At 35.6% G+C, this 24,056-nt stretch overlaps 1 protein-coding gene across 5 annotated transcripts; it reads right to left on the reverse strand.

Annotated features, from left to right (window-relative positions):
• Positions 1-13,932: 13,932 nt before the first annotated feature.
• LOC145160764 (receptor-like serine/threonine-protein kinase ALE2) lies at positions 13,933-18,620 on the reverse strand. Of its 5 annotated transcripts, none has more exons than XM_079080083.1 (7): positions 18,376-18,620; positions 18,123-18,203; positions 17,963-18,042; positions 17,710-17,773; positions 17,483-17,618; positions 16,340-16,399; positions 13,933-14,372 (listed from the first exon to the last, which is right to left on the reverse strand). In XM_079080083.1, the coding sequence occupies exons 3-6, from the start codon at positions 17,967-17,969 to the stop codon at positions 16,361-16,363; spliced, it is 246 nt and encodes an 81-aa protein (XP_078936209.1). In that variant the 5' UTR covers positions 17,970-18,042; positions 18,123-18,203; positions 18,376-18,620; the 3' UTR covers positions 13,933-14,372; positions 16,340-16,360. The 5 variants fall into 5 exon arrangements, with proteins under 5 accessions (XP_078936209.1, XP_078936208.1, XP_078936210.1 ...); XM_079080082.1 differs by having other exon boundaries at positions 17,963-18,045; XM_079080084.1 differs by lacking the exon at positions 18,123-18,203.
• Positions 18,621-24,056: the final 5,436 nt, after the last annotated feature.

Here is a 24,056-nt window from a genome sequence, read left to right on the forward strand (position 1 = left end):
GTATACTACAAAATCCTCTGTCCCTTCAGGAAGAGATAGGATTGGTGCACTACACAAAGCTCGCTTCAGCATTTGAAAAGTTGTTTCTTGTCTTTCTCCCCAGTTAAAAATTGCGTCAGAGTGGTAAGAAGTTTAGCTATTCGAGAAAAATTCTGGATGAACCTGCGATAATAGCCAGCAAGACCTAAGAATTGACGGATTTTTGTAGATATTTTAGGTGCTGACCAGTTTTCAATAGCCTTAATTTTGGAAGGATCGACGTGTATTCCTTCAGAACTGACCACGTGACTTAGAAATTCAACCTTTCTAATCCAAAATTCACATTTTGAAAACTTCGCATAGACTATAACGAATTTGTCCAAGAATGGACGACACACTCTATTCATTAGATCCATGAACACAGCAGGTGCATTCGTCAATCCGAATGGCATCACTACGAACTCATAATGACCATAACGAGTTCTGAACGCGGTTTTGGGAATGTCATTCTATAAAATTCGTAACTGGTGATTCCCGGATCTTAAGTCTATTTTTGAGAAGTAGCTCGCACCTTGAAGTTGGTCGAACAGATCATCAATGCGAGGCAAAGGGTATCGATTCTTAATGGTTAGTTTATTCAGTTCGCGGTAGTCTATACACATACGAAATGATCCATCCTTCTTCTTTATGAATAAAACTGGTGCTCCCCAGGGTGAGAAGCTTGGTCTTATGAAACCTGTACTAAGAAGTTCGTTAAGCTGACTGGATAATTCCTGCAATTCTGAAGGTGCAAGACGATAAGGAGATTTGGCAACAGGGGTAGCCCCTGGAATTAAATCGATTATGAATTCGACTCGTTGTTCGGGAGGCACTCCTGGAAGATCATCAGGAAAAACGTCGAGAAAGTTACAGACTTCAGGAATTTTCGCGATATCTTTCACTTCTTGCTTTTTGCCTACCACGTGGGCTAAGAAAGCACAGTACTCTTTGCGGAGGTACTTCTGTGACTTAATGCAAGAAATGATATGGAGGTTCGTTCCGGGTTTGTCGCCATAAATAACAAGAGTTTCATTAGTTAACAAGTTCAGACGAATGGCTTTTTCATAACATAGGATGTCAGCATGGTTAAGACACAACCAATCCATACCTATTATTACGTCGAAACTCTTGATAGAGACCGGCATAAGGTCAATAGGAAACGAATAGTTATTCAAAGTAAGAGTACATCCTATGTGTATTTCGTTGGTGGATTCGGATTTACCGTTAGCCATTTCGATTGTGAATGTTTCTTTTAATGGTTGGGAGTTTTGATTTAGCAAGTGTTTGAAATTATGGCTCACAAAGCTCTTCTCAGCACCACAATCAAATAGAATGCATGCATAAGTGTTGTTGAGAAGGAACGTACCCGTAACTACTGCGGGATTTGCCACAGCTTCTTCCTGGCCCAAGGCTAATATTCTCCCGACTCCACCAGCATTTCCAGGTTTAGGACAGTCTTTCTTGAAATGTCCTACTTCACCACAATTGTAGCATGCTTGACCAACTCCAGCCGCAGGTACTTGGTTAAGTGGTTGGGGTGGTGCTCTACAGAATCGGGCAGTATGCCCTATCTGTTGCAGTTACGACACTGCATCTCCCTGCAATTTCCATTATGGTGAAAATTGCACTTGTTGCACTTTGGGAGATTACCAGCATATGGCTTAGCTGGTGCTGGATTAACAGGAACAACAGTAGGTACACTCGCAACGTTGACTGCAGCCAACTGTTGTTTCTTTGAGGAATCCTGTGAAAATTTGCCCTTCCTCTTGTTCCGACCCTTCTTGTTGTTGTTGTTGTTATTGTTGTTGTTGTTGTTTCCCTTTGGTTGTTCTGGTGTAGCAACCACCGAGTGTTGATGGATTCCATGATCAATAAGAGATTGTGCCAGCTCTTTAGCACTGTCAAAAGTAACAGGCCTTGAGGCTAAAACACTATTTTGAATTTAGGGCGACAGTCCCCAAATATATCTCTCAATCTTTTTGCTCTCTTGAGCAACCATATACGGGCAAAGGATTGCCAGATCACAAAATCTACTAGTATAGGTTGATATATCAGAACCAACCATTGTGTGACTCCAGAGTTCCTCTTCAAGTTTCTGAACTTCGCCTCGCGGACAATACTCCCACATAAGCATACCTTTGAAATTCTCCCAGCTGATTGAATTAGCCACTACTAGAGTAAGTGACTTAACGTGACCATTCCACCACGTCAAAGCCCTTTCAGAAAAAGTACAAGCAGCGAACTTGACTTTACTGTTCTCAGGGCAGGAGCAAATTTCGAAAATTGCTTCTGTCTTCTCTATCCACTGCCTTAATGCCATAACGCCACCAGTTCCATTAAAGGTCCTGGGTTTGGCATTGGAAAACTCCTTATAAGTGCACTCTCGCGAATGCCCGTGACCTTCACCTTGGTTAGCAGGATTTGTACCAGCTCCAGACCCACTAGCACCAGAAGGATTAATCTGAGCCATAGCAGCAGCTGCAGCCGCCGTGACCGCCGCTTGGAACATAGCGGGGTCGAACTGAGGAGGTGGTGGCGGAGGTGGTACCGGTGGTTCATCAGTATTTTGACGTCTTGGATTCCTACGAGGAGGCATCTTTTTCTATAAAAGTTAAAAGATACAATGATGATAAGATATCAAGAGTGAATATGAATTCTGATATCTCTGAACTAAAACAGATAGTTCGACATGAATCTTGGAATGAATTGGAAATAGAAGTCTATGACAAGTACAACTTGTAACTGAATAATATGAAATTGAATGGTTATTTTTCAAGAGTACGAAGATGCATGTCGATTAAATTGGCATATTGAATACATAAGGCTGGAAAATTTGACCCTAGACAGATCTACAATACACCAAATTTTGAGAAAATATCGACATCATGAAGACCTTATCGAAAATAGAATTTTCGTGGTCTTACTAAAAAACCCTGAAAAACAATGCTAAAACCTATCCATAGACTTAACTATAAACAAAAGAATGAGTAGAGTATTTCCAAATGGCGACGGGTATCATTTGGATGAAACCACATCTCAACCATTTTTACCTAAGCGAGAATAGGGATAAGAGATATAGAGTATAGTTAGTAACAATAAGTTTCTACAAGAAAGACTTACAATTAACAAATAATGTACTAAGTACAACTTGTTCTAGATATTACTATAACTATAAAGTGCATATTAATTATATATAACTTGGTTATATTCGACCTTCGATTAAATGACCAGGCTCTAAATCCACAACCAAACAAGGAACAGGAAATGAAGCTAAATCACATATTCTAAGTTTATATAATTTTAATTATATATAATTGTAATATACCTTTAATATTTATAGTTCTACCCTTAATTTGTTCTATTGTTTTCACATGTTTGTTATTAGCATATAGTGCCTAAAATACCCCTATAGTATTTTAATCTTTATGTTTTGTTCTAAAGTTCTTCTGAGTATGTATGGTAAGTTTTAGACATGCCACAACACCACTATCACTCCCAAACACATGTTGGTCATATTTCAAATCAATATAGTTGATCAGGCTATATTAATCCCAAATATGATTACATAACTGTCCAGGTTTGACTGTTGTCACACCCCCGAACCAGACGGCGGAAACGTCCGAGGGCTCGCGTGACTCAAATTGAATATCATCACAATGATTATACATGAAACACAACATAAATTTCACCATGCATTAATACATAACAATTGACATTGTTCACATCCAGTACATTGTTTAAATATTACATATCCATAGCATCAATTGTTTGAGAGTTTTCAAAACATAACATCCTAACGTACTTGATATTACTCTTCAGATTACCTGTTACCTGAGAATACAAGTTATTTTGAAAATGTCAACATATGGAATGTTGGTGAGTTCATAAGCAGGGCTGTGATAAAAATGATTTGTGTAGTTTATAAAACCCAGAAAATCCGATATTTTCTGAAAAGACAATTGTTTATACCGAAGTGTGAAGATCCATAAGTTGGTGCATGAATGATTTCAAAACGTGTATAAATGGGAAGTTTTGCATTATAGTTATTGAAAATACAAGCGAGTGGTGTTGATTTCCTCGAAAAAACCCGATGTTTTCCGATAACATAATATAATTGGTTCAAATTGTTATACCGCCACACGGGTGATTTTGATTACTCTTCCTTGATTACTCGGATAGTATTGGATTTATTTAATTATGTGAGTCGTTATAACCATGCATAATAATGACTAGTTCGTCTGTCTTGGCATCCTAATGAACGCCAGAATTGATCTTAAGATTTTGTCACCCTAGACTGGCCGAGTCTAACTGTAGCGAACAGCTGAGGTGTGGGGGAGTCACCCCCGTATAGATCTATACACAAACTCTCGCTCTCCTTCCAGGAGACTTTGATTATAACTACAGACTACGAACGACACTTAGAGGTGTCGCCCGTTATTACTCACTTAATCCAAACAAAATTGATTACTATTGATTAACGACCTGAATTTGTTTACTTTGATTTCAAGTAAGCCTAACAAACGAGGAGAAGAGGATTACAAAGTCCTGCTAATTACATGAGTTATTTTAGGCTGTTGTTTAAATGAAGAACGCGTTGGCCCATTTCACATATGATTTAATTGGACCTTAGTAGCAACGCTAATGGGCCACTGGGTTCCAATAGTACATAGAAGCCATTGAGGGTCCATTAAACATGTAATTTGGGTCACAGGAGGCTTAATTGACATGTATTATTATCGTTAGGCCTGAAAGTCATGCCAATGCGTCACGAAGGCCCAATAAGCATGATTAAGATCTTTCAAGCCCAACTATTTGAATATTTACTTGTTTTAGGTATAGTATAATGGTCGGAAGTTTGATTAAACAATTGTTAAATTCTCAACGGCACGAAACTTGTCGGTTGTTTATAACGATATTTGAAAATATATGTATATTCTTCATTCTATTTTCATAAGTTGTAATTTGGTATTCTTTTGACCCAAATATCTTAAAACCAAAATAATTGACTCAAAATATTGGTTTGACCCATTCAGCCCTTCTTTAATAAAAATGACAATTTTAGTCCCTTACATAAAGAAAAAGACATTTTTGGCCCTTAACTCATTTTCTTGACATTTTTGACCCATAGACTTGTTTAAATAAATGTTTTTAGCTCAAAATTTACTCTTTGGCAGTTTCAGCCCTTCCAGCAAGGAGTCTTTCGGTTAAAGTCCAACTTTTTCGCACCTTTTACAATTTTGGCCCAAATTCCAAAAACTTTACATTTTTTATCCTTTTTGGAAAAGAAAAGCATTTTAACCATTGAAATAGTTTTGTTTACCCCTTTTACTCCCTGTTTCGAGAATTGTACCATTTCAACCCCTTAAAATCGTATTTTTGCAATTTTTGGGCATATGGGCCGAAAAGCCCAAAAATTAGCCCATTAAGCTACAAATTACATTTCTAGTCCTTTAAAGAGTATAATATTCATAAAAACATTTATTTTTACTGTTTTGACTCTTTTAGTCCTTAAGAAAAAACCGTAAATGACAAATTTCAACCCAACTTTTGTTTATTTGACAATTGTAGCCCAAAAATGAGTTTTATGTTGCATTATGTTTATTATGACTTTAGATAGAAACTTTTCTTGACTTGTTCAATGAAAAGTATATTAGATCATGTTTGTTTCCCCTCTTGTGCCATAGATCTCGAGATTTCTTCCCTTTTTGTTACATATTTACCACATAAACACATAAAATCACACATACATACATGAAATCACACATAACATACACATACACATAGATCTACACATTTTACTTGTATTATCCCCCATAAAACTTGTGAAAACCAAAAATAGAGGGGTATGAACTCACCTTTGCTTGTTGTTTTCGATTTTGAAGGAAGAAATGAAGAAAATTTGGTCCTAGCAAGCCTTCTTGAGTGGATCTCGATCTTAAAGGTTTCTAGGATGATGATCATGAGTTTATATGAGTTAAGAAGAGATTTTTGATAAAACAAAGAATCTATATCATGGATCCAAGCATCAACTTACCTAAGATGATGATTTTTGTGGAATAACCTCCTTAAAAAGCTCTTAATCTCGAAATTTTTGAAGGAGAAGTGAAAGTGTTCTTGAGAGAATTTGGAAAGCGTTTGAATGAATTATGTGTGTGTGTGTGTCTCCTCTCGGCCGAAGGTAAGAAGAGAGGGAGAGAGAGAAGTGAAATGATGGTGTGCATGGAAGACCAAAATGTAATAAGGAGGTGGCTAAGCCTCCTTATTTCACTAGTTTCTATTTTTTTTATCCTCTTGGGCCGAGAAAGGGAGAAGAAAAGAATAGTTTGGGCCTTTGTGTTCTTGAGTCCATATTATGGGCCCATTTTGATGATTTTCGGCCCAATATTAGTCAAAGTATGAGTTTTATGGCCCTTTAGGGCTAATTAAATTTGTTATGGCCCAATAAGAGTATTTTATTTCATTCTAGGCCCATTATGGCCCAGAATGTTAAAATAAAAGAAACTGGGTCCAATTAGAGTCCATATAAGAGTTCTAAGCCCAGAATAGTCAAATTGGAAGCTTATTGGTCCATTAGGCCCAATAAGAAAATCCTAGTCCAAAATGGACTTGAACCGGGATTTTTAAGGTTTCCAACCTTTGTTGACTACTTGAATGTTTGTGTAGAGTATTTGATGGAATTTTTGTGATCATTGAACAAACATCATATATGTTCTCCAAGTTTTAACTATAATGTTATCTTTGTTAAGGGTTTTACAAGGTATCAAAATTCCTGGTTGTGACAACTGTAATGTTCAACATTCAAATACTTTTAAGTTCTTATGACTGTGATACTGTACTTGTAGGTATGAGTGTTAGTATACTTTTTTTTTTGTAAAAATACTTAAATTTTTTTAAAAGTATACTTGTAGTCAGAGCTCTTAGCCCCAAATGTATTTATAGTTTGTATATCTTTTATGGATTGATATACCAAGTTCACTATAAAATATGCTCTGATACCAATCTGTCACACCCCCAAACCAGACGGCGGAAACGTCCGGGGGTGGATGACTTCATTTGTAGTATCACAACACATGTAATATAGTAATCATAGTACAAAAAACCATTATATTAAAAAGTATAAATATTTACATGTGTTTCAAATTGTATACTGAAACCAAAAAGTTGTACAAAAGATAAACACAAAACATAAACTGCTCCATCTTCAAAAGCTCGGGTGTACCTGTCTACGGGTTCCCTGAGAATACAAGTAATTTGAAAAGAGAGTATCAACATAAAGTTGAGTGAGTGCATAAGTTTTTATGTTTTGTAAGAATGTTTTCTGTTTCTTGAATATGTAAACTGTTTCCAGAAAATCCTATATTTTATGTTGTATGAAAAGTAGTTATATATGTATAAAACTGTTCTGTTTGTAAACCAATGTTTTGTATTTGTAATCTTTATGTAAACTTGTATCTTGTAAATTGTATCTAGTAACCTGTATTCTGTAAACTGTATACTGTAAACTGTATCTTGTAAACTAGTACTTTGAAAATGTACTTAAGTTTAGTAATTATACACTAACGTATTGTTAATACCTTTTTACTAAGTTATTATAACCATACTAACTAGATGGCCTGACCCAACGCTATGTATGCACTGAAAGTTGATGATAACAATTGTCACTCACAGGCGTATATGCCTGACTGTAGCTAGCAGTCCGAGTGTGGGGTTGTTAATCCCAATATAGATCTATACACACATTATTTCAATCCCCTGCTGGAGACTCTGGTTATAATATCAGGACTTTACTGTATCGTTTAAAATGAATTAAACTAACTGTACTCTTTGACTCATAAAAGCGTATAACGTTACATGTATAACAGTTATGAAATTCCAATCATTCTGAAATAAATGATTGATAGTATATCCTTGAATTAGTATTCCTAACATGTATTTGAATGAATGAATACACTTGAATAGTTTTGAATTAAACATTTGTTTTTGTAAAACAATGTACTCTAGTATACTAGTATTGTGAGTTAATGTTCTGTGTATCGTAAATTATACCTATTATAATTTATATGTACTTTCTGATTTGATAACGCGTATTCAGGTATGGGATCCTTTGCTCAACATATACAAAGGGTAATTGAATCTAATTGAATAAACTTTTATACTTGTATACATATACAAATATATATAACTAAAATTTAAATGACACTTGGACAAACAACTGATACTTGTAATCCCACATCCAAACAAGGAAAAGGAACCAAAGTGGGTTATCAGTCCTAAGTCTTTTAAACCTTATTTATATAAATATATGTATACTAATATGATTTTTGGGAAAAAATATAAGTTTATAAAAACATTTAAAAGGAGTTTCATATTTGGAAATCCATTTTGGTGACTTGATGTCTTTTGAAATAACCACTTAAAACCACTTGATTTGATAAGATGTTTGAAACCATTTGTTTTGATAACTGTATTCCATTTGAAATCATTTGTTATAACACAATATCTTTGTGTTATACTTGTATCCCCCCCCCCCCCCCCTTAAAACAGTAAAAACTATGAAAATGTGGGGGTATGAACTCACCTGTTGTAAGTTACTCAAATGTAAGATTGGCGTAGGATGCTAAGTGTCAAGTGAAGACTTGAGCACACACTGATCCTATTGAACATATAATGACACATATATGTTTATAATTAGTGAATAAACAACTAATCATGAAAGGTAACACCCTATTAGACTAGGAAACTCTAGGTTTTAAGTACTACAATCACATATGATTGCATACTAAAGGTGTATGGCCATTCTAATGAGTTTAAGGCCCTGTCGGCCAAATGGTAGTCTGCTCCACGCTCACAATCCCGACCTATCTTGGATTCTTCCCAACCTCAAGAAACCCTGGCGCTCCCTCCAAATATACTGATCCAAAACTCTGACATTGGCACAAATTCTAAAGTGGACCATACTTGGAACTATTCCCAGCAGTCCCAAGTGACCATCCCTCACTTGGATTCATCTACAATCTGCTAACTTCATAATTATTGAATTACCTAGCCATCCCACAATCTTCCTACCTAATCACCGCCACATTGAGCTTACTGGACTAAGAACCCATGATCAAACGATATTGGATGGTCACACCCCAAACCAGATGAATCACATTACTACTATCGACCAAGATTGTCGTATCCCAAAGTACCTTCCCTTGATACAATTCCACATCCTTTCACAATTCTAACTGATGACAAGGAACCCAAAAGACCCACAATTGGAACAGATAGATAGTCACTTCAATTTTCTTCCTACTACCAAAACAAACCCGAGTCTGTTATAGACCATAATTCTACAATCCAACAATTTAGGGCAACGTACCCATAATCCATGATATACCATAAAAGAACATGACGATTGATTGTCACGATCATTGACCTTCAATTATATAGCTCAAAACCTTCGAAGCATCCCCACCCATTGACGATGAACGAGAACAACCAACGATCGAGAATGCACTGACAACAACCCGATAATCCAAAGTTTTCCACCGAACTAAACTCATGCAGGACTACATATACCCAACCCTGAAGTTGATTGACAGATCAACCACTGCTTATCTTATACTATAGGTAGCAATCTATACCCTGATGACGCATCCTTCAAACACCGATATTCAACCCGAGCGACCCAAACGGTTCATGACCTGAACATCAACGAACTCGAAATAACCACTGACTACAACGAGCTCCCTGACCAACAACTTCCTGCTGCGAAAACAACTCGTGCATTCCATAGCTCATACAACAAAGTTTAACTTGCTTTACACCCCGTATTGACCACATAATGAACCAAAGCCTCGCATATCCGGACCGAAAATCCCTATAACCCATTATTTTGAAACCGCAAACTCAAACAGATGGATGATATTTCAAATAGCATGCCCAGTTCTCCCCCGCTTGGTTTCGAACTATCACCAATTGACGTCTCCAAAAAATCCCACTCAAACTAACTCAGCCAGATACATATCATCCCTGACTCTTGGAATGTATAACATGACGCAAGATAATCTCCTTGATAAAGAACCAACAACTTAAGACATTATGAATCTCATATAGAGAGATCGGAAACTTTCCAGACCTAACCGCATCTATTATCAAGAATCTCATGCAAATGCACAAGCAATAACTCTAATAACCCATTCATAGAATCGATTCTCTATCTAAGAACAATTAGGCTACCACAAACTTCACCTTTACTTCCTGACCTTTACTCCATCACGAGACACAATCATGCAACGTGAGGCATCATCATCACAGTCGAGGCACAACAAAAGTTGTCGTTCCTGATTCGATTTTCCTGAACATATGGAACAACCTGCCAGAACACACTCAGCATACCCCTGGTCCTCATCTTGTACAATCTCAACGAAAATAAGTCTCCTTCCACACATGAAAAAAAATTGGAAGAACAAAATCCTCGCCAAAGAAAATGACATCATAAGCCATCGACCGATCACTCAATCTTAAGACTGCAATCCTCAAGTTGCTCATCCCAACCACTCCCTCATTGAGTTCCATGACTCAGACTGACACTACCTCAAGTAGGGCCCCCAAGACCTCAAAATAGAATATTAATCTAGGTCTGCACCATTCAACCCCAACCAAAATGGCTACTAAGGCCCAAACAATCACCCGACCTGTCTTCTTCCCGAACAACCATAACCGGAAAGTTGATAATACCCAAAATGCTGCAACAGATTCATGGTGCCAAACCATGTTCCTACCCTCAAACAGCTCCTTAGAATTTTCGGTACTTTCCTTCATTCGAGTACGGATCATGTGCTTCCAATAGTACGGGCTCAATACTACCATCCAAACCTATCCGTATTTTCCTTAGAATCATCAAGAATCCTCTAAGTCACTTTCTCATAATGATATCCTCCCAAAATGTGCTAAACAGCGCGTCACTCGCACTATATCGTTGGTTCCTAGGCTCTCCTAGGATTACCACCTCACCCTGCCATCAGCTACTGAAGGACCTCTACTAATGTCAGTTAACTACTTTACGAATACAATTACATGCAACAAAGCTTAGATAATCCTTCGACTAAAAGACTCAACCCTACGACAGTTAGACTCAAAAAAGAGTTGTGCAATAAGGCCAAGTCAACCATTCTAAGATTACTTAACCCTCGCTGCATGTAACATAACATATTCATGTGATAGCTAACTTACATCAATATGAGTCCTAAAAAGCACAAAGCAAGCAACGTTCAGGCATCTAGCACTTAAAGCATCGCATAAACAGGAAGTCCTACCTCAGAAGCTCCTGAAGATCTCTAATCACTAGCATGCATCACTACCAGCTTACACAAAAGGCATAATGGCATCTCTACTAATCAAGCATCCTACCATGCAACACTGAGCAGATCCTTAGCCCTAATCTAGCATGCAATCCTCACATACTCACATCAATCATCAATCACATAACATGCATGAGTATTTTGGGAAATATTTACTTGAGCTCGGCTGATTGCACGCATCACACCTATTTTTCTTTTGAAAATTTTCTTATAAAATCAATTTATTTAGAAAATTTTACCAAATCCTCAGTTTGAGTTCAACCACACACGGGGGTATGCATGAATCCCTCAAACCAAGGCTCTGATACCAACTTGTAACGCCCCAACTTTCAACCAAAAATTTTTGATTAAAACTTTAAGTATTTATTTAATTCACAACTGCAAGATCTTAAAACATTTATCAGAGTATCATTAAAAGTTCTCAATTACACAAGTCCCCCATTGATGTGATGCAATTGAGTCGTGTCCCTCCTTTAATATAAGAAAATCTGAAATATGTAAACCACAAATCGTAAGCACAAAGCGTAGTGAGTTCCCGGAAATACCACACACAACACAACACAAATAAACAACTATGAGTTATCAGCAACCATGGGGACTATCAGCAGTCCCAGTGGGCTAACAGCACGCCCGGTAGGTTATCAGCAACCCTGGAGACTATCAGCAGTCTCAGTCACATATAAACAACATAACACAATAATAACAGCTAGACCCAGCAGGTCATCACAAATACAACTATTCTACCACACAAGCTCATACAAACATGCAAGAGTCACAAAGACAACTAGCATCCTACATACAATATTTAGTGAGCCGACATTAGTGCCTTCGACTCACGGGCACCGGGATAAGACTCACCTGGATCAAAGAACCCTGAAACACTACGACACGAATTCTGCACTGCTCGCACCTGCGAATCCACTAATACCAGAACCAGATAAAAAAGTCTTAATTAATAACCCAATACCCTCAAGTTTGACCCAGTGTCAAACTTGGTCAAAAAGTCAATGATCAATGGAAGTCAAAGTCAACAAGTCAACTTCAGGTTGAGTACGCCCAGCGTACTCAGCTCGTACGCATGGTGTACTCACCATCCATCCAGAATCGGGACCTCATACGAGTACACGCAACGTACTCGAAGGTAGCCCGGCGTACTCTGCCAAAAGGTAATTTTTCATTAACTGCTTAATCTCTTAAGTCCTTTCATCCAACACTTAGATCTAGTCCCACAATATCATTCTAAGTCATAAAGTTTCATCTTTTATGACTTTCCATGTCTAGAAAAGGTCCAAAAGCCAAAACCTTCACTTATTAATCCATTAAGACATCATGACACTTTCATGGAAGGTATAGAAGGATCAATATCACATTTTTATGGATCCTAAAAGCTCCATAATGGATAATGTTTCCAACTTTATCCATTAGAATGGTCCAAACCACCAAGATCTAACCTTTAAGCATCAAAGGGGCCAAAAGTGCATCTTTTTCAACTTAATTCATTAAGTCCAAGTCTCCAACTTTCAGATATGAATAACAATGATGTTTAGATGGATAAAGTTTCCAAGTTTATCCATAACAATGTCACAAACTTTCAAGATCTAAACTTTATGCACTAAAATGACCAACATGTCATAACATCCAAAACTAGCTAGATCTAACAAATACATCATCAAGATTCAAACTTTATGCGTCTAGAAGATAGATCAAGGTGAACAAAGTCTAGATCCACAAACTCCAATGCAACCATCACTTCTACAAGAAGTTCTTTATTCTCCAAGGTGCATCATGCATACTCCAAAGCACTTAAAAACACCTTCTTTTGGCTCACAAGGCTCAACTAGGGTTAGGGTTTCATGGAAGGGGTGTTGGAGAGGTGGATGATGAGAATGGAATGGTTTTGGGGGAGTTAAGGAGCTTAAATAGGGCTCAAACCACGAAAATAGGGTATGAGCATTGATCGCGTACGCCCAACGTACTCATGATGCCTTATTACGCCCAATGTACTCCCCCCTATACGCCCAACGTACTCAGCTTAACCCAAAACCGTCCAAACTTCAAACGGTCATAACTTCTTCGTTTCAACTCCGATTTTGACGATATTTATATCCAGGTAAAGATATTGAGGAGCTCTCACTACTAGAAAAAGGTTTTCCATGACAGACAATGTCTATCATAAATGCCTATACATGACAGACAAATGTCTGTCATTGAAAGCCATGTCATAAATGAAAATGACAAGCATTTGGCCTGTCAGAAAATTTATGACAAACCTTTATGACCTACAATTAAGACATACATACACGAAATACATTTACGACATACAATTATGACTGACTATTTATTTCGTAATCTGTAACATTTTTCTAATTATTGACAGACACTTACGACATATTTTGTACTTCATGATTTTTGACATAATTTTAAAATATGCATATATGACTTTATATATATATATATATATATATATATATATATATATATATATATATATTATAAAATTGTACCAAATATTTTAATCAAGCTAAATTACACATTTAATGTATAATAATGCAAAATAAAATCATACTTATACAACAATACAACCCATTATATAAACCATTGTCTCAAATACAAAAGTATATTCTAATTTTTTGTCAAAAGTACATTCCATGTTCTTCAAGTTTTGTGACAATGTTGACTAATACACCAAAGAAATCTTTGAATCTTTTAGGGCTTGTGGGTGATATCAATCTAATAATTGCCAAATTATTTAACTTTTGCCTGCAAATCTTACATATAACTAATCCATTTGGACTTTTATTTGTACTTATTTACACACCAACAAAGTTTCCACAGTATGAAGAATGGATAAATGAATTATATTCATGAAACTAGAAATTGTACATTCTTTACGGCATCACCTGATAATGGGCATATCTTCATAGTTTATGTTTTATTAAGAGGGTCATGAGTGACTTCTGCCGATACAAGTGTATGTCCCTTCTTTCAATGTCTTCGTATCATTATCTATAAGCAAGATGACATTTAAATGCCATTAGTAACCAAACGAAATGATGAATTAAAGTATATTCTTAAGGGTTAATGTCATAAAAACCCTCTAGTTTTCAAGGTTTTGTCGGTTTTGCCCAAAGTTGAATTTTATGTCCGTTTTTATCCTAACATTTTCGAAAAAATGTTCGGTTTTACCCTTTTACCGGTGATAACAGGTTTTCCAGGTTACCATTATATTAAATTCGCAAAAAAACCCTTAAGTTTACAATTTTTTTACGTTTTTACCCTTAAGTTTATAATTTTTTTTTACACTTTTACCCTAAGTATTTTTCATAATATACGTATTCATGCAGAAAAATCGTATTTATATACGAAAAAATGTTTAATTAAATATTGTATTTTTGTAATGTTTATATATATATATATATATATATATATATATATATATATATATATATGTTTGTGTGTGTGTGTTTTTGCAAGGTTATATCATTTAAAAAGATAAATAATATTTTTAGAATTATGAATACTTGTTTTATAGATATAGTTTTTAGAAGTATAAATACATATTTTTACATTTTTATATATTAATATGTATCTATACTTCTAAAAATATATTTATACTTAAAAAAAACATATATCAAAATACATATTTACACTTCTAAAAATATATGTATATACTTATATAAACATGTTTATGATCGAACAAGTTTTTTTTTATTGATATGTATATTTTTAAATACATAAAAATATGTATTTGTAGTTCTAAAAAGGGCTAATGTCATAAAAACCTTCAAGTTTTCAGGGTCTTGTCCAAAGTTGAATTTTATGTCCGTTTTTACCCTAACATTTTCCAAAAAATGTTCGGTTTTACCCTTTTACCGGTGATAACAGGTTACCTTCATAATAACTTCGCAAAAAACCCTTAAGTTTACAGTTTTTTTACGTTTTTACCCTTAAGTTTTTTTTACACTTTTACCTTATGTATTTTTTTTTTCATATTATACGTATTCATGCAGAAAAATCAAATTTATAAACGAAAAAAATTTAATTAATTTAATGTTATTTCTTTATATATATATATATATATATATATATATATATATATATATATATATATATATGTGTGTGTGTATAGGCTTTTTTCTTGGATAAACCATTTAAGATGTAAAAAAAATAAATTAATATGTTTTTAGAACTACAAATACGTATTTTTATGTATTTAAAAATATACATATCAATAAAAAAAAAAACTTGTTCGATCATAAACATGTTTATATAGGTATATACATATATTTTTAGAAGTGTAAATATGTATTTTGATATATGTTTTTTTTAAAAGTATAAATATATTTTTAGAAGTATAGATACATATTAATATATAAAAATGTAAAAATATGTATTTATACTTCTAAAAACTATATCTATAAAACACGTATTCATAATTCTAAAATATTATTTATCTTTTTAAATGATATAACCTTGCAAAAACACACACACACACAAACAAATATATATATATATATATATATATATATAACATTAAAAAAATACAATATTTAATTAAACATTTTTTCGTATATAAATACGATTTTCCTGCATGAATACGTATATTATGAAAAAAAAATACTTAGGGTAAAAGTGTAAAAAAAAACTATAAACTTAAGGGTAAAAACGCAAAAAAAATGGTAAACTTAAGGGTTTTTTTGCGAATTTAATATAATGGTAACCTAGAAAACCTGTTATTACCGGTAAAAGGGTAAAACCGAACATTTTTTCAAAAACGTTAGGGTAAAAACGGACATAAAATTCAACTTTGGGCAAAACCGACAAAACCTTGAAAACTTGAGGGTTTTTATGACGTTAACCCTATTCTTAAAGGGTTTATGTAATACTATTTTATACAACCATGTAACCACATCATAAAAGCTCATTGAAAATTATGAAGAAAACCAAAAAGACATGTTTAATCAGTTGCATACCTTGGCTAAAGCATTCATATTTCACAATTTATAGTTACTGGATCCGCAAGTGGCTGAAAACTGAAAGTACAAAAAAATGACATTATGAATAGGAAATTATTATATAGAATAATAAACTTCATGCATCTGTACAGACTACATATTAACAGAAGTAGAAATGATAAAAATAATAAAAGGAAACCATAAACATTACATAAAAAATAAACAAAAATGCACAATATACATGGCAAGTGAGGTTTCTAATTTGGAAGGACATAGTAAATGCGAGCTCTGGCCAATTGTTATCTTATATAATACATCTCCTTTTAAATTTCAAACATCTAATCTTGTTAACGAAGATATGTACAAAACACCACAACAAAGACATGTTGGTAATCATATAAATGGGCACTAAGTCTCTTTATTTCAATATCCAACATCACAAGATAAATTTTGTAAATAATTCAACCAAAACAGAAAAAGATACCGTGGACTGATAGAGCGAATTTTTTTGTGCAATGTCTATGTGTTTAGTATCAATAGCCGACATAACTATCGTAGGTAACTCTACAACTACAGACAAACAAGTGTCGATGTATGATATGTGACTGAATGAAATTCCAAACTTAGGTTCTATAAAAAAAAAAGTTAAAATCTATCTATTCCTATATGTTTGGAATGGAGATAGTATTAGTTTTTATGAGTAAACCGATTATTCATAAAAAAAAACATTGTTGTGGCATCATATTTCATCGACCATAGATAAATTAATAAGCATAATATTTTAAAATTGTAAATAAGTACTACAATTTATTGAGTGTCTAATAAAACCATGAAAGGAAGCAATGTATGTAGGGTTATGTGATTAAGAAAAAAAATCATAATACTATTTGTAAAAGAAACCATCAAAATCACTTGCTATGATAATGTGAGAAGATCTTATACTTCGAACTTGTTCAATCTTTTGGAAAATGACAAGATTATGTCTCTTAAATTTAATTTCAACAAGAGACGCAAAGTAAGCATTTGAGCCTAATTTTGTCCCTATAAAGCAAGTTTAATGCAAGAAAACCAATCTTGCTTTCTACTTCTATATGAATATTCAATATACAATTTTCTTGGAATTTAAAAAGAAAAATGGTAATAAAAAAGATAGAAACTCACCTTCAACAAAGTGTCTAGCTTGTCAAAAAGATTGACCATCTTTCCAATCAACGCTTCAAGCAAGACCAGACGATAGCTGTACACATCACTCTTCACCATAAAATGTTCGGTCATGGCATATTTTGGGGTCACATACCTATAAATCAATTCCAATTCAACAACTACCATAATCATGCATGTTTAAAAGCTTAAAACAAATGATCAAAGAAAAATGGAAAGTAACTAACCGAATGTAGCCACCACATGAGTACACTAAAAGTTGCTCTTCCGCCTGTTGAGCTAGGCCAAAGTCTGCACATGAAAGTTTTTCTCCAGTAAGATAATAGAAGCCATAAGATTTTTGTGAATCACACAAGGCTGTGATTCCTCATGTAGATACACCAGTCTTCTTGAACCATCAAGGGAATTTTCATTCTCTTATCTCAATCCAAAGGCAAGTTGAACACTAGTGGGACTGTAAATAGATAATTATACCCTTACCTCTCATTGACAATTTTATAAGAAAATGGTATGAGGAAAAGATCCTCCTACTAGATGAGCTTCCACAGTCAATTTCTTAGCTACTGTCAACAAGAACAGAAGGTAAATAAGGTAAACATATGAAAAAGGAAAAACATATAAATAGAGCATCATTTAATACCAATTTCTTTTGGTAATGGTTATGGTCTTCTTTTTCCTTATACATGCTTCATTATAATATTTACGGATGCAAGGATTTTGTCTCAGATGACACAAATAAGAACATAAAGCATCAAACCAAATCCAACATTAGATATAACATCAGGTCCTCACATCTCAAATCAGGGAAACAAAACAGATTGACCAAATAATGTGAATCTAAGTGTGAGATATCAAGTGTATCCAATTGTAAGAACGAGAGAGAGGAGGCTTACAATAAACGATTATAGATGAGCATATTCACTGTTGTGGAGTTGTTGCTAAAGCAATCAGATGAAGAGTATAGGCATTTGAGGCAATCGAGATGCATTCCCTATGAGCATGACACTAGCACATGACAAACCTAAACCATCGGTGCGCGAGTGTGAGGATCGATTTGTACACAAAAACCCTAAATCGATCGTATGTGTTATTATATGAGCGTATGGTATTTCGAATGCGGTCGAGAGGATGAATGAATCGTGACACAAAGCAGAAAATAATAACACGATTTATTTGTAACAAGGGGTAAAAAAAGGCATGACGTGTTTTTTTTTTCATTTTTGTCTATCTTCAATTTGGATACTGTCGTAATTGGTCCTTCATTAAAAAACCTTTTTCTAGTAGTGTCTACAACCCTATCTAATTACTTTTGATTTAAAAAACCTCGAATTAAAAATTCATAATTCATAAAAGAAGTCTGAAACACTACTTTTCCATTTTACCCTTTTAACTCCAAAGCACAAACCGAACTCTGGGATCACACAATCTACATTACTCACATCCAAATGGGTCTAAACTTCTCGTTAACAAAGCCTAAAGCTTTATGATACCCGATCTTCGGGTCAAGACCCCAAATTATGATACGACCCGAAATAGGGTGTTACATTGGGTGTAACTCCATGTTCCGAATCGTTTCATAATTCAAGGTCGTGACCCGAGGACCAGTTATCATAAGTCTTAGGGCCTTTGGTAAATAGACCTATACCCCCTTTGAGTGTGGGCAATGTAGTTTAGATGATTTGGGAGTTCGATTTTATGTTTTGGAGCCGGCCGAGCTCAAGTAAGTTTTCCCCAAGATAGTTTAGATGATTTGGGAGTGTGGGAAATGTAGTTTAGATGATTTGAGAGTGTGAGCAATTTAGTTTAGATGATTTAAAATAAAAAGGTTTTGAGAAAGAACAAGGTGTGTGATACGTGCAACTGGCCGAGATCAAGTAAGTTTTCCCCAAGATACCCATACATGGTATGTTATGATGTGATATGATTATGAGGACTACATGCTAGATTAGGGCTAAGGATATAGGAATGATGCCTTATATGATTGTTGCCTTTATATGAGAACTGCATGCTAAATTAGGGCTAAGGATCCAGGAAGATGCCTTATGTGCCTGCTATATGTGCTTATTGAGTTACATGATAGAATTGATTAGTCAGTGATATGATGGTTTGAATAGGATATGCTTGGTATGGTTACCCAATGCTCAAATGTTGCTTGCTTTGTGCTTTTAGGACTTCTAGTTATCTTTAGCTAACTAGTAAACGGATACGTTAAGTTACATACTGATAGGTGCATTTTATGCACCTATTTTGCATGTTTATTTCCGTCCTTTCATAGCATTATACTTCATAATTCTTGCATTTAGTTAATTATTTGGGCAACTGCATGTTTCATTAAGAATGTCTGGTATTTCACTATTTTTGATTTATTTTGGAGACAATATGGAGCGTGGAGCTTGGAGCATGGAAGCATAGAACTTGGAGCATGGAACTTTGGAGCATGAAGAGAAGATGAGCCGGTCATTCCATGGAGGAAACCATGAAGACGGAACCCGAGTCATTGTGCATTATTATCATAACAAAAGACTATGTTTGAAACGCGATTCTTGTCACACCGACACATGTCGTGTTTGTCCTTTGTCATCTTATATTTGAGCAACATGACTCGTGGTGAAGCTAGATTGAAGATGGAGCCAACAATGAAGACTTTTTGGAATTTTAGCAAAAAAAGCATGGGGCATGCCAAAAACACATGGTCAAGACAAATGGCGATGCCAAAAACGCATGGGCAAAAGGCATGGCCATGCTAAAAACGCATGGCCTTATGGATAGCATGTGAACATTAATAAAACAAGTGAAGATGTCGCCATTTGAAAAAAACGGTTTTTTGGGGAACAGTTTAGGGCGATCTTGGGCGATTCTAGGAGAATTTTTGGAGCTTTTGAGAAGACCTAATCATTGCAAACACTTTTGATTTCATTTTTGTAAGCATTAAACATTCCAATTCCATCTTTATTCTTGTTTGATTTGTTCTTAGTCATGTGTGGCTAAGAAACCCTAGTTTTTAGTTCTTGTTCAAAACATGTTGATTGCTTGACTTGAAGCATATGATTTGATGTTTGATTTGTGATTCTATTCTAGTGATTATGTTTTTGTTTAAACTAGAATCCTTGGATTTGATTTATGTTTGATTGGCCACTTTCATGAATTAAATTTTTGTGCAGTTAATTAACTTTTAGGGCACCTAATCGTTCTATTGAGTTAATAATTGGTAACAAGCAATAAGTTTTCTTATTGTAAAACATATATCACATGTTTTCACACTTCCGAGCGTATGAGAAGAAATGAACATTGTTGGGAAGCTTGTAAAAAACTTAATGCGGTTTTTCAATACAATCTAAGAGCGTGTTTATGTTGAATTAGTAAAGCTAGGTCTAATCAAAGAGTGTGTTTTGGTTAGATAATTTGGCAAGCGAGAGGTATTAGAGCGTTTTAATATCTTTCAGTACCAACTTAGAATAGCAATCACAAATTACATCAAGTCATAATCAGGTTAAATGACAACATTGAGAACTAGAACTGGAAGCACTTTTACAACTTGTTTACAAATCTATTTCATTTTCTGCATGTTTCAAAGTTGATTGTTATTTTCATTATTTGACTTTTGCAAACAAATCCCCCTTTGTGACCAAAGTACCTTGTGCAAAGAGGTATAGACTTTTATCCCGTGTCTCTGTGGTTCGACCCTGCTTGCCTTGTACTACTTTTTAGTGCATTAAAGCAGTGTATTTGAAGTCAGTTGTACCCCTATCATTTGTTGGGTTTGACACGCCTAACAAATTGGCGCCGTTGTCGGGGACAGGTGTTACTAATTGTTTATGCCTAGATCTTTTCGTATAGGTATACCATTGCCAATTGACTCGGAAATAGAGAAGACTACAAAGAGGTTAAGGAAGCAAGCCAAGCTTCGTAAGAGGCAACCGGTTTCCGGGACTTCTTCATCATCTACCCCTCCAGTCATTAACATTTGGGAGGATATACCCCTCTCAAGTGTGTCCGCTTCCGAAACAGAAAGTCCATCACCTTCACCTCAACCATCTTCAGCCAAAAATACCACCCCACCCCCCTCGCCTACTCATAACATCCCAAACTCCACACCCACAGAATCCTCAATTCCTACTCATATCATGGGAGATAACCATGGAGGGAATCCACCTCCAAACCCACCACCCGAACAAACCCTTCGCCAATAGGCGAGGCAAGAGGTTACTCAACAACCTCTTTGCATCACCTATCCGGCAGCCACAAACCTTGAACTAAAATATGGCCTTATTCATCTCCTGTCAACCTTTACAGGCCTAGAAAATGAAGATCCCCACAAATTCCTCACCGATTTCCATGTTGTGTGTGTTGGCATGAAACCACACAATGTCACGTAGGACCAAATCAAGCTTAGGGCATTCCCCTTTGCAGTGCAAGACTCAGCAAAAGATTGGCTTTATGACCTTCCACCGGGAACGGTCATCACATGGGTAGATCTTGCACGCCTCTTCTTAGACAAATACTTCTCAGAAATGAAAGCCTCAACCCTAAGAAGAGAGATAATTGGGATCAAACAACACAAGAGAGAAGCCTTTCATACATATTGGGAGAGGTTCAAAAAGCTTTATGCCCGTTGCCCAAAGCATGGTATTAGTGAGTATCAAATCCTCTAATACTTCATTGAAGGCATGACTCCTTGGGAAAGAAGACTTATTAATGCTTCAAGTGGAGGATCTTTGTCTGACAAGACCCCAACTGAGATTCGGGATCTTATAAAAAACATGGCGGAGGATTCAAAGCATACTAGTCAAGATGAAGATTGGTACACGGATGCACCCCGAGCTGTAAAAGAGGTGCACACTCCTCAAATTGAAGCCCAACTATCCGATTTGACTAAGGTGGTAATGATGCTTGCTAAGGACAAAGGTGTGCAATTCACACCCCATCCTTGTGGCATTTGCACTCAAGTGGGACACCCGACTGATATGTGTCCTCAATTGCAAGAAGAAGAATATGAAGAAGCAAATGCTATGGGAGGCTATTCAGGGCACAATCAAAGAACTTATGATCAGCCCCGAGGCAATCAAGGGTGGAACAACAACCAAAACATGGGCTATCAACAAATACCACCACCCCATTACCAAGCAAGGCCTCCATTCCTACAACAAAATTACCAACCGAGGCAACCACAACCCTCTCCTCAACAAGTTGGGTCCTCAAGCATGTCCTTAGAAGACATAGTCAAAAGCCTTGCCACTAGCACTCAAAGTTTTCAGCAAAAACCAAGGCAAGCATCAAGAATCTTGAGCATCAAATGGCACAACTTGCTCAATCAGTGAGCAAAATGGAGAATCAAGGAAAACTACCTCCTCAAACTGAAAAGAACCCAAAGCACAATGCTTGTGCAATTAGTTTGAGGAGTGGAAGGAAATATGATGGCCCGAAGATGCCCGAAGAAGAAGAAGAGGAGTTGGTGATAGAAGAACCACCAAAGAAGGATGAAAAGAAAGAAAAAATGGTGGAGAAAAAGAAGCCGGAAGAGAAAGAAGCAAAGATCACACCGCCACCTTTTCCATCAAGATTGAGCAACAACAAAAAAGAGAGAGAAAATAGTGAAATCATGGCAATGTTCCGGAAAGTTGAATTCAACATCCCTCTTTTGGACGCCATCAAACAGGTACCTAGATATGCTAAGTTCCTTAAGGAACTTTGCACATCTAAAAAGAAGCTGCGAGGTAATGAGACAGTGAAAGTAAGTGAAAATGTTTCTACAGTTTTGCAGAAAAGGATGCCCCCAAAGTGTAAGGATCCGGGTGTTTTCACCGGTCCTTGCAAATTGGGAAACCTATATGTCCCCCGTGCTATGCTGGATTTAGGAGCTTCAATTAATGTTTTACCATACTCTGTTTATAAATCTATTGGCATAGGCACTTTAACAAAAACCGGGGTCATTATCAAACTTGCAGATCGTTCTATAGTGCACCCAAAAGGTGTATTAGAGGATGTTTTAGTGCAAGTTAATGAGTTTGTCTTTCCTGCAGATTTTTATGTGCTTGATATGGGAGATGATGACCAACTAAGCTCGAGTTCCATACTTTTAGGTAGACCATTCTTAAAAACAGCAAGAACAAAAATTGATGTCTACAATGGTACATTGTCTATGGAATTCGATGGGGAGGTCATCAACTTTAATATCTATGAAGCAATGCGGTACCCAAGTGATGTTCATTGCATAAATTTTGTTGATATAATCTAGCCTTTGACTGAAAAGTGTTTTGAGTTGACTAACCATGATTTGTTGGAGTTAGTTTTGAGCAGGAATTTTGATAACAATTCAGTCAAAGAGATTGTAGAAAATTTCAAGTTAGATGAAGAGTTGCTGGAAATTGTGGAGTTTATGGAAGAAAGAAAAAAAATGAGGTATGATAATAGCAATGTGAAATTGCCTATTTCTAACACAAAACTTCTTCCTTCCATTGTGTAGGCACCTAAGCTAGAATTGAAGGCACTTCCAGATCATTTGAAGTATGCATACCTTGGAGAAGAGAAGACTTTGCCTGTCATTATCTCCAACAAGTTGTCCATTGCAGAAGAA

Source organism: Lactuca virosa, chromosome 2 (genome assembly GCF_052849685.1).
Source record: "Lactuca virosa cultivar CGN04683 chromosome 2, Lactuca_virosa_CGN04683_v6, whole genome shotgun sequence".
In the NCBI taxonomy this organism is placed as follows: domain Eukaryota; kingdom Viridiplantae; phylum Streptophyta; class Magnoliopsida; order Asterales; family Asteraceae; genus Lactuca; species Lactuca virosa.